This window comes from Thamnophis sirtalis, unplaced genomic scaffold, assembly GCF_051295495.1.
Source record: "Thamnophis sirtalis isolate CommonGarterSnake01/CBP01778 unplaced genomic scaffold, rThaSir2_p1.2 scaffold_2, whole genome shotgun sequence".
Classification (NCBI taxonomy): domain Eukaryota; kingdom Metazoa; phylum Chordata; class Lepidosauria; order Squamata; family Natricidae; genus Thamnophis; species Thamnophis sirtalis.
The window spans coordinates 21,589,501-21,605,250 of NW_028261382.1; the positions used below are offsets into that span (position 1 = coordinate 21,589,501).

At 44.4% G+C, this 15,750-nt stretch overlaps 2 protein-coding genes and 3 non-coding genes across 5 annotated transcripts; all 5 read right to left on the reverse strand.

Annotated features, from left to right (window-relative positions):
• Positions 1–854: 854 nt before the first annotated feature.
• SNAPC5 (small nuclear RNA activating complex polypeptide 5) lies at positions 855–8,418 on the reverse strand. The gene is made up of 3 exons (XM_087704382.1): positions 8,302–8,418; positions 4,317–4,406; positions 855–1,492 (listed from the first exon to the last, which is right to left on the reverse strand). The coding sequence occupies exons 1-3, from the start codon at positions 8,389–8,391 to the stop codon at positions 1,394–1,396; spliced, it is 279 nt and encodes a 92-aa protein (XP_087560508.1). The 5' UTR covers positions 8,392–8,418; the 3' UTR covers positions 855–1,393.
• Positions 8,419–9,796: 1,378 nt separating this feature from the next.
• RPL4 (ribosomal protein L4) lies at positions 9,797–15,692 on the reverse strand. Its single transcript, XM_014066688.2, has 10 exons — positions 15,558–15,692; positions 14,090–14,261; positions 13,402–13,508; positions 12,915–13,053; positions 12,209–12,333; positions 11,743–11,872; positions 11,359–11,515; positions 10,364–10,447; positions 10,043–10,163; positions 9,797–9,953 (listed from the first exon to the last, which is right to left on the reverse strand). Exons 1-10 carry the CDS (start codon positions 15,558–15,560, stop codon positions 9,870–9,872), a joined length of 1,122 nt encoding a protein of 373 aa, XP_013922163.2. The 5' UTR covers positions 15,561–15,692; the 3' UTR covers positions 9,797–9,869.
• On the reverse strand, positions 11,615–11,686 carry LOC148048488 (small nucleolar RNA SNORD18). The gene has a single exon (XR_015695756.1). It is a non-coding gene; the product is annotated as a small nucleolar RNA SNORD18 (small nucleolar RNA).
• On the reverse strand, positions 13,115–13,213 carry LOC148048489 (small nucleolar RNA SNORD16). Its single transcript, XR_015695757.1, has one exon. It is a non-coding gene; the product is annotated as a small nucleolar RNA SNORD16 (small nucleolar RNA).
• On the reverse strand, positions 14,333–14,433 carry LOC148048490 (small nucleolar RNA SNORD16). Its single transcript, XR_015695704.1, has one exon. It is a non-coding gene; the product is annotated as a small nucleolar RNA SNORD16 (small nucleolar RNA).
• Positions 15,693–15,750: the final 58 nt, after the last annotated feature.

Genomic DNA, 15,750 nt, shown 5'->3' on the forward strand with positions numbered 1-15,750 from the left:
GTAAAATAGGGCAACTCTCACTTTACGAAGGTCTCACTTAGCAACACAAATTTTGGGTTCAATTGTGGTCGTAACTTGAGGATTACCTGTACTGGGTTTTGGCCAAAAGCCAAAACGCACTTGTGTGATCATGGGACACCGCAAACTGCCATAAAGGCAGGCCAGTTACAGAATGGCCGACATGCGGGACAGCGGGGGAGTGGCTGGCATTCCAAACTTTGTAACCAGGTTGTAAGAACCATTTTAGCGGTCTGTTAAAATTTCCTATGGTCCCTAAGCGACCAGTTGTACCAAGTCGCCTATAGGAAACCTTGGAAGCAGCTGTTCACTTTCAACAACATGGAGTATGGAAGACTAGAAGACACACACAAGGGAGGGACACAGAGAAAATTAAGGATGGTGGTGACTAACATATACTCTCTTTTGTGCAGGGGTAGGCCATGATTGCAACTTTACAACTTGTGGACTTCCAACTGGCAGAATTCCTGAGCCAGCATAGCTGGCGCAGGACTTCTACCAGTTGAAGCCCTCAAGTTGTAAAGTTGACATAGTTGTCCATGCTTGCACTTGTGTGCCTGCCTTTTTAAGTTTGCAACTTGCCCCATTCCATTCCAGCTGGTTTGCTTCTCCCTGAAAACAGTGCCAATATATGGGATGCCGCCTGCCAAATAGCTGCCAATTCACTGCCGTATTTTAGAGTCAAACTGGGGATGAAAATATTTATGCTTCCGGGCCAAAAAGCACCCTCCTATTTTGGGAGTGATTTGTAATCCCCAAAATCAGAAACTTATCCCCAGCTATGCAAAGCAAACAGTCGTTTTGACATCTGTCGGAAGGAGGGACATGCCATCTGCCCGCTAGGAAAGTATTTTTTAATATTACCCATAGTAAACAAAACATTTTTTAAAATTCAAACATAAGTTTCATAAAACGGGCCCAAACCAAGCAGAATTAAGGAGTTGTATACAGCCGTACAGGGGGGTGGGGGGGAAATCCCCACATTTTTCAGGACTCTTGTGCAATTTATCCATAGGAAGGTCAGGAAAACAACTGGCACAGAAGTGGTCCCAGCTCTTTTTTTTTTTTTAACAACCGGGGAGGAGATGTTTCATGGACAGATTATTGCTTCAAAAGCTTCATTTCCTGAACTGCTACTTGTTTTGAAACATTAGGTCTGCTCTAGAAAATGACTCGTGCTACATAGTTAGGCTTCAATGCTCCCTTTTTCCAAACCCGCCCCATGATTTTATTACCGCCTTTGGAAGTTTGTGAGATGCTCAGTGGCATTTCCGGTTGGAGTTTAGTCTCTGTAGCACCACACAAAGTTTCATCAAAGCCAAGGAGGCTTCGTTAGTCTGTCCTGGGAAACTGGCCTGACAGCGACACTGGCACCCTAGGAATCTGATTCTTCTTCCTCCTCCTCCTCTTCCTCCTCATCACCATGCACTTGTAACTGCAGCTTAGTCTGATTAATGGCCATTTCATTGTCCATCTGTTCAAAGAAAGAAGAAACAGGTCACTTCTGGTCGGGGTGGAGAAACATCCCGAATGCTGTTTGAAGCAGGTGAGGAAATGTTGTGCTTGGTGGGAACATAGAGATACCGTATTTTTTTAAACTATAAGTCGCACTGGAGTATAAGACACAACATGATTTTGAAGAGGTAATTTTTTTAAAAAAAGTTTTTGCACTCTGCAGGCCTCCCAAATCTTCTGCACGCCTCATTTTTTGCACACAAAAAAGGGGGAGGGGTATGCAGAGCTTTGGGAGGCTTGTAGAGTGCTCCTAGGGGCTGGGGAGACAAAAATGAGCAAAAGGCCCATTTTTCGCTCGTTTTTGCCCTCCCCATCCCCCAGGAGCACTTTGCAGGCCTCTCAAACCCTCTGTACGTCCATTTTTGCAAAGGGGGGGGGGATTTCGGGAGGCCAAAAATGCTGTATTCAGTGTATAAGATGCATCCAGATTTTCACCCTCTTTTTTGGGGGGGAAGGTGCGTCTTACACTCTGAAAAATACTGTAGTCCTTGACATGGGACCATAATGGAGCCTTACCATTAAGGTTGTATGCCGTCATGGTTGTAAAACGGGTTGGTTGTGTGACCTGATTTTACGACCTCTTTCACAGTTACCATTAAACGTGATTGTAAAATGAGCGTTAACATCTTTAAATGAATCCAGTATTTGCTATGGCACAATTTTGTCGAAAATGGGAAGAAACTGCTGGTTTTCAGCAAAAACATTGTAAAACTGTCAAACACCCCTCCCCCCACATATGTTAGAAATTACATGTATTAGCACACCAAGATGTTACCTTATAAAATATTCTTGTCCCCAAACAAAATGTAAAAAGTGTGAAACGGGTCTAATATTTTAGAATTTAGAATAACAGAGTTGGAAGGAGCTTTGGAGGTCTTCTAGTCCAACCCCCTGCTTAGGCAGGAAGCCCTGTCCCATTCCAGACAAATGGTTATCCAACATCTTAAAAACTTCCAGTGTTGGAGAGTTCACAACTTCTGGAAGCAAGACGTTCCACTGATTAATTGTTCTGTCAGGAAATTTCTCCTCAGTTCTAAGTTGCTTCTCTCCTTGATTAATTTCCACCCATTGCTTCTTGTTCTACCCTCAGGTGCCTTGGAGAATAGTTTAACTCCCTCTTCTTTGTGGCAACCCCTGAGATATTGGAAGACTGCTATCATTTCTCCCCTAGTCCTTCTTTTCATTAAACTAGACATCCCCAGTTCCTGCAACCATTCTTCATGTTTTAGTCTCCAGTCCCTTAATCATCTTTGCTGCTCTTCCTGAACCCCAGTGAATCACATTATGCAGCCCGATTTAAAGATTCCCTGGGCCAGAAGATGTAAGAATCTGCCAGGGAAAAGTTTCTAAAGTCCTCTTTCTCCTGCCTACGTATGTGGCTGATGCGTTTTTCTCCCCACTCAATAGTGACAGAGTGTTTATAAATCACTGCCGTCATGCCTGCATCCAGCCTATGAGGGTCTACGGAGATTCACCGTCATGCTTGTCCCAAAGGTGCTTTTTTTCTAAAGGCAACTGGACTTCCTTTGTTTTTCCTTGAAGCCATTTCGCTTCTCATCCAAGAAGCTTCTTCAGTTCTGACGGAATGGTGGAGAATGGAAGGATTCATATTCTGGTCGTTAGCACGCATTCAAAAGTTTGAAAGAGGGGTCAAAGGGACTACCTGCATTAAGACTGAACAGCCCTCTCAACAGATGGGGAGGGATATGACATCATCTATCTTCAATCTACAACACAGTCCTGTCAGCAGTTCCAAGAAGATTGCACACCAGTGGGAAAATTCCAATTTTTTTTACTACCAATTCTGTGGGTGTGGCTTGGTGGGCATGGTGGGGGAAGGAGAATGCAAAATCCCCATTCCCTCCCTACTCCAGGGGAAGGATACTGCAAAATCCCCATTCCCTCCACACTCCAGGGGAAGGATACTGCAAAATCCCCATTCCCTCCACACTCCAGGGGAAGGATACTGCAAAATCCCCATTCCCTCCACACTCCAGGGGAAGGATACTGCAAAATCCCCATTCCCTCCCTACTCCAGGGGAAGGATACTGTAAAATCCCCATTCCCTCCACACTCCAGGGGAAGGATACTGCAAAATCCCCATTTCCTCCCTACTCCAGGGGAAGGATACTGCAAAATCCCCATTCCCTCCACACTCCAGGGGAAGGATACTGCAAAATCCCCATTCCCTCCCTACTCCAGGGGAAGGATACTGTAAAATCCCCATTCCCTCCCCACTCCAGGGGAAGGAGACTGCAAAATCCCCATTCCCACCCCACTCTGGGGTCAGCCAGAGGTGGTATTTACTGGTTCTCTGAACTACTTAAAATTTCTGCTACCGGTTCTCCAGAACCTGCTGAATTTCATCCCTCTTGCACACCCATTTGCACTATTCAGGTGACCCTGAGGACCCAGATAACCCTCCATGTGGTCTCAAGGACTCTCAGGAAGAAAATCAAGTTGGATCAGAAGTGAAATATCTTCAAGGAAAGTCACAAATCCAACTTTCTTTAGAAAAAAGCATCCTTGGGAGATCTTGAGTGTTTTAAAAAGAAAACGAGTTTCTTTGCTTGGAAATATGGTTCACTTGCATAGACAGAAACAGCGGAGAGAATCTCTGCTCAGTTGGCATTGTGATAAATGAGGGACCAGTTGCAACCAGTAACTGTAAATGATTAGCCCTAGAGCTGCAAAGGATCCTTTTCTCTCTTGTGGTGAAGGTGACTCAGTCTTGGTGGCCTCTAAACGGGAGGAGCTACATCAGCGGTGTAAAAGAGCCTTACGTTTACATGCTCCTCCGTGACATCAGCCGAGGGAGTGAATACCGTCTCTTCCCGGGCGTTGATCATGGACCGAAGAGCCAACTCTTCCACCTGGAAACAGAAAATAACGGTCAGCCTCGATCATCTTAGTTGCTCTTCTCTGACCTTTTTCCAAAGTCACCATATCCTTTTTGTAGTATAGTGACCAAAATTATGGTGACCAAAACGTGTGGGCTCCCCTCTAATTTTATCCCAACAACAATCCTGTGAGATGAGATGAATATGACCAATTTAAAGTCAAATCTGGTCAAGAGAATCCTGCAATTGAGACAATAGTTGGAAATGACAAAAAAGCCCTTGATATTTTGTGACAGAAACCCTCTGTTTTGAGGGAATATCAAGCCTCAGGGAGACCCCAGAATGAAGGGGAGACTTGCACTACTCCCACATGTCAACGTCTGGCCACATCAGGAGGCCTAGAAACTGGCTGGGCTTCTTTTAAGTTTTCGGTATCTAAGTATTTAGGTATCCAAACAATTGTAAGCAGATCTGCAGAAGAGGAAGTGGAGCTGAACACCAGACTTAAAGGCTAATCCCCTCCGGAAAGCACATTCCTGGGTGTCTATTTATAATGCTACCCTTTGTGCATATGGCTGGGTCTGGCTTTCTCATTCATACCAGGGTCTTAGCACCTTGCCAACAGCTGGCCGAGCATTCGCCAGCACCTGTGTCATTCAAATACACGGCAAACACCCGGCCTGGAGGATGGCTGGTTCAGCCCTTGTATGGCCCTGAGTGCCATGGGAAGAAATGGGGCGTTAAGTCTCAAGCCACTATTGGAGGAGAGCTATATTCATCTATGGCAGCCAAAATTCAGAAGATGTTCCTTTGCAGATGAATGCAATTGATGAAAAAGATGTGTGTGTGTGGTGTTTTTTGCTTCTGTCAGAGCACCTGGTCTACTCAAATATGGGAGGGAGCATGACTGCTTCCCTTTCACTTTTCACTCCGCTCCAGGAGTATTCCAGGCAGTCGCTTTCACAACAAACTTCCTTTATCAGCAAAAATGTAACACACATACATACACACACTATATATATATGTATATATGTGTGTATATATGTAGAGAGGGGGGGAGGAAGGGAGGAGTAAGTTGAGGACTACCTATACTGGACTAGAAGATCTCTGAGGTCCCTTTCAACCCAGTGAAATCAAACAGACCCTTTTCCCATCCGAGGGGTCTTCCCCAGAAAACTCTCCCAATGGCTTGGAAAAGTTGGTGCTTTTACATGGTTTGACTCCCCAGCACTGAACACAGAGAGGTCTACAGGTAGTCCTCGACTTACGACCACAATTGAGCCCAAGATTTCTTTTGCTAAACGAGACAGTTGTTAAGTGAGCTTTGCCCCATTTTACAACCTTGCTCGCCACAGTTAAGTGAATTCTGCAGTTTTTAAGTTTGTAACATGGTGTTAACTTGTAAAGTGTTGCCATGACTATTATCAGGTTGGCATTGGAGGGGGGATTCCATGCATACCTTCGGCCAGAGTCAGATCTCATACTTCTACATCCTAGTTGGTGGATATGGTTTATGACACAGGCACAAGGGAGAGGATAGAGAGATAAAGTCCAAACGCAATTAAGTGGAAATCAGTTTTGGCTCCGCAGAAGAACATGCCAGAATGTTGATCCTAATAAACGAATGGATTTCAAATGAATGGGTAATATTAAGGCTCTTAAATTAATTAGGTCATCTTCTGGGAACTTCACACATGGTTGTTAAATGAATCTGGGTCCCCATTGACTTGGTTTGTCAGAAGGTCACAAAATTGCACTATCCATAGCACTTAGACTTATATACCGCTTCACAGTGCTTCACAGCCCTCTCTAAGCGGTTTACAGAGTCAGCCTATTTGCGCCCAACAATCTGGCTCCTCGTTTTACCCACCTCGGAAGGATGGAAGGCTGAGTCAACTTGCAGCCGCTCAGAATCGAACTGCTGCAGAGTTATCCTGCAATTCTGCATTCTAACCACTACGCCACCAGGGCTCTTACCTGTTCGCCCTCAGAGCAAAAAGGTGATTACATGATCCCAGGACACTGCAATTGTCCCAAAGATGAGCCAGTTGCCTAGCGTCTGAATTCTGATCATGTGACCATGGGAATGCTGCCATGGTCCTAATGTGTGAAAAACATCCACAAGTCGCTTTTCCCAGCGCTGTTGTAACTTCACAAACAGTCTCTAAAAGGATGGTTGCAAGGTGAGAACTATCTGTAATGTTTCTGATTAGGAGGGCTTTTGAGGGCCAACCGGTATCTGTGGTTGCTCTAGGCTGGGTTGGGCTTCCAAAGGCAGATTAGCTCCTACTTGGATCGCAGCCTGCATTTTCATCCACCTACTGCTAGTTCTATCCAGACAGGCAGCAGCACCAGGGAAATATCCTCTGGGGAATTTATATTTTACTGGCCAGGAAATAAAGGAGGACTAGTCTAGATCTATTTCAAGCTATTTAGCTCTCATCAGCCAGCCTAGCCTTCTGGGATTCGAACTCAGGCTACTTGCATATTAGGTAGATGCATTAACCTCTAAGCCATGGGCTCTCCTCGCTTTGTTGGGTACACCAGAGGACAGATTAAGTGTTTTCTTTCAGTGAGACCAGAGAACCGATATTCAGGTAGACCGGCGTATCAGAGCAAACTGGTCCACCCAAATATGGGATGGAGCATACGGCTTTTGCTTTTCCCTTTCAGTCCCAATCCAGGAGCTTTCACAGGCAGTTGTTTTCATGACAAACTATTTTGTGTTGAATTTTTATTTACCGATCAAGAAATAAAGGGAGACTAGTATAGATCTATTGGCTAGTATAGATCATATAGATTAGTATAGATCATATAGACTAGTATAGATCATATAGTCAAGGCTACGGTTTTCCCAGTTGCAAAGGATGGCTGTGAAAGTTGAAGCATAAGAAAGGCTGAGCACCAAAGAATGGAGGCCTTTGAACTCTGGTGCTGGAGAAGACTCCTGTGAGTCCCTTGGACTGCAAGGCGATCCAACCGGTCAGTCCTAGAGGAGATCAACCCTGACTGCTCTTTAGAAGGCCAGATCCTGAAGAGGAAACTCAAATACTTTGGTCACCTGATGAGAAGGAAGAAGCACTCCCTGGAGAAGAGCCTCATGCTTGCAGCCTTCCAAATTTATTGGACTATCACACCCATTATCCTGTGCCTTGGGTCTTACAGACCTAGAGACAATGGGAGGAGGGGAGATTTGGAGATTTTCAGTCCTCAAGTCCTCCTTCAGACCCAAAGGGGTCCCCCCCCTCGAGGGGCAATTGGACTTTCTAGTTTTTCTTTGAAGACGTTTCGCTTCTCCTCCAAGAAGCTTCTTCAACTCTGACTGGATGGCAGAAGACGCCAAAGCATAGACAACCAAACAAATTGGTTTAAAAGTAGTTTCTATCCTTGGGCTGTCCGACTCTTAAACACAACCACAATCACTTCCCACACACGTATGAATAGTTTTTCTATTTCTTTCTTCTTTTCCCCTATTTTATTCTTTATATGTTATGTTGTTTGTATTTGTTGTCATGGATTGCACCAGTGGGCTAAAACCAACTTCGTTGTATTTATTTTGTACAATGACAAGAAAGGCTATATATATATTTGTGGGGAATGGAAGTCAGAGCTGAAGAAGCTTCTTGGATGAGAAGCGAAACGTCTTCAAAGAAAAAAAAAGCCAGAAAGTCCAGTTGCCTCTTGAAAAAGCACCTTTGGGACAACTGGGGGGAGGGGGTCGGGGGGCTGACCACTGGGAAGAGGCAGACCCTCTTCCTCCCCTCTCCCAGCTTAGAGGCTATGTCTTTGGGGTGACAGCGCCCCATGCTGCTCGGGCGGGGTACGACACGCGTGTGGGCGTCCACACGTGCGTAATTCTGGGCTGCTGCCCCCCCCCCTCCCCGGGAGCTGGTCCCGCTCCCTTCCCCCCCCTCCCTGCCCTGCGCACCTTGAGGCGGGTGAGCTGGTCGTGCAGCGCCTCTTTGACCCGCAGCAGCGTCTCCTCCTCCTTGCGGAGCTCCTGCAGGCGGCTCAGCATCCTGCTCCCCCTCCCCGCCTCGGGGGGCGCGCGCGCACGGATGACGTCGCCGGCGACGGCCCTCTTGCCGGCCGGAGGGAGAAGAGGCGTGGGACGCGGGGGGCGCCATTTTGCTCCAGGGCGGAAGAGAGGGAAGAAAAGCCACGTGCCTGATTTGTAGGCCTTGAAGAGCTCGGGTTAAGCTCTTCATGCTTCTCTCCTCCCCCCAAACGTGGAGGGAAGGAAAGGCCAGGAATGACGTGGGCAGAAAAGCAGCTGGTCAGGAGAGGCTAGCGGCAGAGGGGAGCAGTGCCCAGCCACAGCAGTCCCTTCCCGTTCTACCCATTATTTTTATGCCCAGGGCAAGGGTCCCCAAACGTGGCAACTTTAAGACTTGTGAACTTTTAAGTCCCAGAATTCTCCAGCCAGCTGAAGTTGACGTTCACAAGTTGCCAAGTTTCAAGACCTCTGGCTCAGGGTGTTACCCTCGAAGGACAGATAAGAAACGCTGGGTATTTTTTTTTTTTTTGAAGGCTTGTTGGCACCCTAGCATTTGTGAGGGAGATGGGCAGTTTAAAAATGTTGATCAATACATCTTCACATATTGCCAATGTTTGTATCACAAATCTGCATTTTTCTCCCTGCTGCAGTCTGTCCCAGTACAGCTGGGGAGTGCAAAGGCTCACACTGGATATTTTTGCTTCAAATACCCTGCGATTAAGCACTGCAGCATCTGAGATTAAAACACACCATCTTCCTGTGCTGGTTTAGCCAGTTTGTGGTATAAGCTATATGTGTGCCAGGATTTTTAAATCTGATAAAGAAAAAATTCCTTTGTAAACATTTACAATGCTTTTCCCATTTTGGAAAATCTCTAAACACAGAAACAGCAAGCACCAATCACATGGGTAGATCCTGTTTTCTGTAAATCTGTTTTCCCAGGCATCATTCTTTCACATCAGGTTTGTTATATAGCTGGGGGATCCCTGAGCAGGAAGCATTAAAGGAAAGCCAAACACCCTCCAAATCTGGTGCAACATAGCAGCTGTTACCCCCAAAAGGTACCATTGTTAATTGCACATTTAATATATACAGAAATAGCATATCCTGCTTTTCCTATCAATTTCTAATCGAGATATTTATGCAGAAATAAAAAGCAAAGTAACAAAAAAGCAAGGAACTAATTGTGAAGGTCCTTCCCACATTTTTTTTCTCCCAAGATCTTGATCTTGCTCCTGAATTCCTTTTCTGTGGCTGTGATGGGAAGATTCCAGCTCGCTGATGAAACCTAGTCTTCTGCTTCTGCCATTCCTGCAACATCTGGTCGCTCGAGTGAATATGTTCATGCAAAGAGCATCCTTTAGCTCAGTCATGCTGCTCTATTTCTAATTACATTGCATTCTAAAAGATGAAATGATGACACCACTTTGTATATATTTTTTATTATGAGTAAATTGTCATCTTTTGGGCATTGAATCATAAAAATGCAGCAGCTCTTTTTATGCTGTACTTTCACTCTTTTCAGCACCTGCAACTTGGATCTTCGCTTTCCCTTTCGCTGCCTTCTCCTCTCTGAGTTTGTGCTATCAAAAAAGAGAAAAGGGTTCCGTCATTTCTATTCCTTTAAAACAGGTGTTCTAGAATAACACTTCAGAAATGTCAAGCCACTCACATTTTTAGCATGGCGCAGAATAGTGTTACGCCTCATAGTTTTGGCATATGGGTTCAGTTTAACCATGATTCTCAAATTCTTCAGTGGATTCTTCTTAAGGACTCTACGATGAATCTTCTTCCTGCAGAACAGATGGGTAGACAGAACTGTGAACACAACTTTGGTGGACCACTCAGTGTGCATGAAGGGTAACTACCAAAGACCAATACTGGGGAGAAGAGGTAGCATGCAGAAAAGTAGTATAACACAACTCCATCTTCATGGGAACACAAACACACCTTTATCCTCCAGAGAACAAAAGCTTATGGTTTGGATACGTACTTGGGTGGACGTAGGGCCTTCTGGATCTCCTGGCTTTTTAGGATCCTTCCAAGATCAGTATTGGTCATCTTGTGCATTGGCAGACTGCAATGAAAGACAGATTAGATCAAAGATATAACTAATGAATTATTCTTTTCAAGATGGAGTATTGAGAGGTATATATAACATGATTACTATTTCATAGTAAAAACAGGTGGAACAAGCATTAAAAAAGAACCAGATTGAGATTATAGTGCAAACCCATCCAAACGTGATTACCAAGAGATTGGCTCTGGCACTTCAGGTATGAAGGCCTACAGGTATATGCAACACCTCTCAACTACTTTATGGAGTTGCCAATTACACTGAAGAAAGCCTCTCTCTCATTCAAAGCTCAAGTACTGCACAGCTTCTACTATATTTCTATATAATATAAATTACTAAAAGAGCCTTGGTGGCCCAGCAGTTAGAAGGCATTATTGCAGGCTGACTCTGCCCAGCACTAGGAAATTAATGGAAGGTTGACTCAGCTTTCCATCCTTTGAATAGAAGTAAAATTGATGGAAGTAAAAAAAAAAACACCTCAGATTGTTGTGGGCAATGAACTCATTTTGTAAACCACTTAGAGAATGCTGTAAAAGCACTATGAAGCAGTATACAAATCTAAGTGCTATTGCTATTTCCCCATGACTTGTGTTAGAGAGATATCCAGGATCAACTTTTTCAATCAGCATTGATCTGAATTGGCAACAATATGTTCATGCACTGGTAATGTAGATCTATGAGCCAAAATGTCATTTCTGATTCCCGGGTGTAAACCCCCCCCACCCAATGAAGAGAAAGGATACTGCCCAGTTCCCTTCAACACGCTGACCTCAGCATCGTGAAAGGAACAGCAAAGATGAACACGGACTGAGGTCACCCCCATTCAATGGCCCCTTGAGTTGGTCATATCTGGGTTAGGACTTTCAATGTTCCAGTTTGCAAAGCTGAAAATGAAGCTAAGGCGGACTCACTTGTAGCTACTTTTCAGGGTGGCAGGCTTGCGCCAAGTGCCGTATAAGTTGTCCAACTTGCGGAAAGCACTTTCAGTCCAGATGCAGAAACGCCCAACGTGGCCACCAGGAGCAAGTCTCAAGAGATTCAGCTGGCTCACATTCAGAAGAGTAATTCCTATTAGGGGAGAGGATGCCAGATGCCCTTTCATGTAAAGTTATTGTCTTAAACTCAATCCATGAAGTTTAGAAAGTAAATGGTCCACTATTTGATACCTAAGTCAGAACTTCCACCAAATCATGTGTTTTCAGAAACACGGACCAATGAAGTGGAATATCATCATTCAGGGCCTTTCTCTAGCCTACAAACTTGTTTGAATCCTGGAGGGCAACTGAAGGGAGTACCTGGAATATTTCTGAATGCTTTTATGACGCCATTGTCTTCGTTATAGATGATGCAAGGTCCCCTGCGCTGGATGCGACGGCGGTTCCTCATTTTACCTTTGCCTGCCCGCATGCGCTGAGAGGCATAGACCTGGACAGAAATAGGTGTGTAAAAATCCAAATTCACCAACTTCACTATTACAGATGTGTTACCCAGCAATTCAGAATTTCACCATCGTCAACGTTTATCTGAAACACGGACCAGTGAAAAATTCATCATATGCAAAGGCAAATGATTACGCATGATCAGTCGTTTTTGGTACCTCTCTTTGCGGTAATCATATATATTTGTACTAAACGCTAAGCTCTTTGAAGTTAGTGAATTCTAGTAATGAACTGGCCAACAGAGATTTTTCAAGCCAAATAAAACAATCAGTCTGTCCATCAGTCAGCAACGCTTCTGCTTTGTAATTGATGATCAACCCACCTTTTTGATATCATTCCAAGCTTTCAGCTTCTTAAGTAGGAGAACAGCTTCCTTGGTTTTTTTGTAGCCTTCAACTTTGTCTTCAACTACCAGAGGAAGTTCTGGAATCTCTTCAATGCGGTGACCTAAGATAGCAAAAGAATCATTTAGAGTTGGCAAGCGAAGCCCAAAACCTACTACTCTGACTTTTACGTTGACTTTCAATTAATTTCTGAGTACATTTAAAGACTTAATGGAGTGATCTAGTTATCTCCAAAATGACCTCTTCTGTGCAACCTGGTTGAGCATGCTTTATATCACTCACTACCCCTACCCTAATTGAAAGGGAAGCAAGCTATGTTTTTATGTGCTCACAGCCTTGTTGAATAACTTCTCCCTACAGGTTCATTTCCCACCTACCCTCATACAACTCAAGGCTTTGGAAGTGTTTTTGTAGTAAAAACACTGTGGTAAACTCCACTGGAGTTTATATCTGTTTGTTGTAAGTTATTTTTAAATTACTGTTTTGATTTTATAATTGTGGCATATGGTTACTGTGTTGCAGTATCATTTTACATTTTATGGATTTATCTATTGTGAAGTTCTTATGGTTACAAGGACATTTATACAAGTGCAGTAATATTTGATACCTTTTTGCACATATTTCATAGGCTCTGTTCAATTACATTTACCCTGTATACCAATACCATTGCAGAAAGACACTTGCCTTTAGACATGACTAGAGCTGGAAGGGCAGAAGCTGCCAGAGCAGAGCAGATGGCATAGCGCTTCTGAGTGACGTTCACTCTGCGGTGCCAGCGTCGCCAAGTTTTGGTTGGGGCGAACATGCGACCTCCACGACACATCTATGCTTCAGGCGTCAAGGATGGAACTTTTTTTTTATTGCAGGAAGCCCCTCTTCCACCTTGCTCAGAGTTAAAGGATCATCAATCATCTGTACCAGCTGTTGACAGCAGGCAACTGTCACTGAATACAGAGTAAGGCGCAAATTACAACATCATTGCAAGTAATGGACCTCTCTTCTTGTAACCAAAACAAGGTAAGCAATTGGTGTAGGGTTTTCTATGCTACTAGGGCTTTAAGTGAACTGCCCATCAAACAAAACAAACATTTTAAATCATAATAGTGAAGTTCAAAAGCCATCTACATTACACAGTTGCTATGCATATCAAATAAGTTGTAACGAAGGATACATTGCCAAAAGCACCCTGGCCAGATCGATGAGTTCCACCCCCACGAACCCTTGGAATACGAGCAACTGCCCTTCCAGTACCCCAGGATTCAGCACTGGTCTGGTGCCCTGGGGAAAGAAAATATATATATATTAACCACACAGATAGATTTTAGGTAATTTCCCTGAAGATTTAAGCACCAATATCAGATTGTCTAGTAATATTAATAAAAGCAAATGTTTTTCCAACAGTCCTTGGAAGCAAACATCTGCTTTATGTTTCCTAATGAATCCATGAGCTATTCTAAATGTTATTGTTTTTTTTTTAAAGTGGTTATCAATGATTTTGATTTTTTGCAAGTTTGTATATTATCTAAAGATGTGATTGCAGTGGTATGGAAATATGGGAAATTCAAGACCAATAATAAAATTTCACCATTCTATTAATATTCTGTTGCAGTATCTCATTTTCAAACCCAGTAACTCTTTGGATGATTTTAAATCCTAAACTAAATCAACACACTATGATATTTGGTTTTTTTTTTAATGTTAATGTCTGAAGAAAATGTGTTTTGTAGTGGATTACTGTATATTTCAAATCACGTATCATTACTGCTTGTGATGTGATAACTACTATCAATCTAAATATTGAAAAGCACTAAATGCCCATCTTTCAAACTTTACAAAAACACAACTCTTCTGCAACTTACCTGCAAGTTCACTGACGGCATAGGGCTGCCTGCTGTTCTTCCTCAAATTAGTGTGAACAAAATTCACAATGTCTGGGCGAATCGGAGCCTTGAATACAGCAGGCATAGTGACATTTTTACCTGAAACCTCTCCCTTTTCGGAGTAAACCGATACTAATGGCCGAGTACAAGCCTGTAGAGGGAAAAAGAGCATTAGGCTTGCAATTCAACTCATTCTGCTGATGCTTAATAATATAGAACTATTGCTCAGTTTGGAAGAATCGTCAGTTCAATGGCAACAGTTTATGGACAGCAGGCAACCGCCCCTGAATACCAGATAGGACGCAAATTACAACATCATAGCAATACAGGTGTTCAATTCATTGGATTCTGCATGCCTATAACCACCATGCTGCAGCATAGTGCATCTTGACTTTAATGTTTAATATGAATTATACTGCCTCTCATCATGGAAATTTAATTTACCTCAACACTTGGTTGGCGGGAAGAGGATGTCATCTAACACTGAGCAGTTGAAACACGAAGGTAATAATGGAAGAGCTGCTGCCTCTTCTGTCACAAGGACCATCCCATCCCAATCCTTCCCAAGCCATTGAACTTGTAATTTGCTTCACAAGACCCATACGTGAATTTCAGCCACTTACAATCATAATCAGGAATAACTAATACTGAACTACATAGTTATCTATGTACTCCATTATTTTAGACCATAGTAATACAGTTTAGAACATACCAATACTTATGTAGTCACAAAAGGTCCTACAAGCCTACATTCATCTTGCAACTACAAGAACTGAAATGAAGGCATGTGGCTAATTTTGGGGAGTAATGTTAGATAGGAGACAATTCGATATGGAGATCCCCTCTGGCTCGGCATTTCGATGGTGTGCGTGTGATCTAACACTAAGTCAATCCTCCTTGAGCAGCTGAAAGGAATTTGAATATATCAGATATACCCCGGTCTGCTGATTTGCTTCAAGAAGCCCAAACGGGAATTTCACCTCCTTACAACCATTCCTAAGACTATTATTATTATTTATTACTGTCAAGGTTAAACGAACTGCCCAGCACAGGGTTGCAGCAACATTGGTGCTTTAATGTGATCTGGAATCTACCCTTTCATTATTGCTGATGATGGAGTCATCGCGGACCATTCTCCACGGTGCGTGTCGGCCTTCTTGGGAGGGCGACCGTCTTCCCCTCTCCCCTCGATTTAAAGCGGGTGAGGACTCCCTGCGAGGCGAGGCCCGGGCCTCCGCCTTGGTTCGGTCGGCCTCCACGCGGCAGCGATTCCTCCATGACGCCAAGATGGCGCCTGCCCGGCCTCCGGCCTACCCGGCCTCCTCTCTCCCCGTGTTCCCCAGGAGGCGCCCCTTTCGCTGCCCGCTTGTCAGCCGAGGCGTTCCGGCCCGAGCCCCCCCGCCGCCTCCCCCGGTTTCCCCACCATCCGGCCCGCTTATCTCCTCACCATGATGGGCGCCGTCAAGACCGCTGAGGAGCCCCTCGCGCGGCGCCCGTCTCCGCCTCAGCCCCGACCGGAAAAGGAAGGTCACCTCACAGCTCTATGGCTTTTGCCGCTTGCGCGCACGACCCCGCCCCTTACGAGCAAAGGAAGCGCCCCTCAGTCGGCAGCTCGCCCGTGTTTTCTTCTCTTTCCGTTC

Bases quoted from the DNA above. Each gene is read 5' to 3' on its own strand.
- SNAPC5 (XM_087704382.1), bottom strand. From the start codon at position 8,391: ATGCTGAGCCGCCTGCAGGAGCTCCGCAAGGAGGAGGAGACGCTGCTG. The intron at 4,407-8,301 runs GTGCGCAGGGCA...TTCTGTTTCCAG, and splicing joins ACCAGCTCACCCGCCTCAAG to GTGGAAGAGTTGGCTCTTCG. The intron at 1,493-4,316 runs GTAAGGCTCTTT...TTCTTTGAACAG, and splicing joins TCACGGAGGAGCATGTAAAC to ATGGACAATGAAATGGCCAT.
- RPL4 (XM_014066688.2), bottom strand. The intron at 10,448-11,358 runs GTGAGTCCGCCT...CTTTCATTGCAG, and splicing joins ACCCTGAAAAGTAGCTACAA to TCTGCCAATGCACAAGATGA. The intron at 9,954-10,042 runs GTGAGTGGCTTG...CTTTTTTGATAG, and splicing joins TTCTGCGCCATGCTAAAAAT to CACAAACTCAGAGAGGAGAA.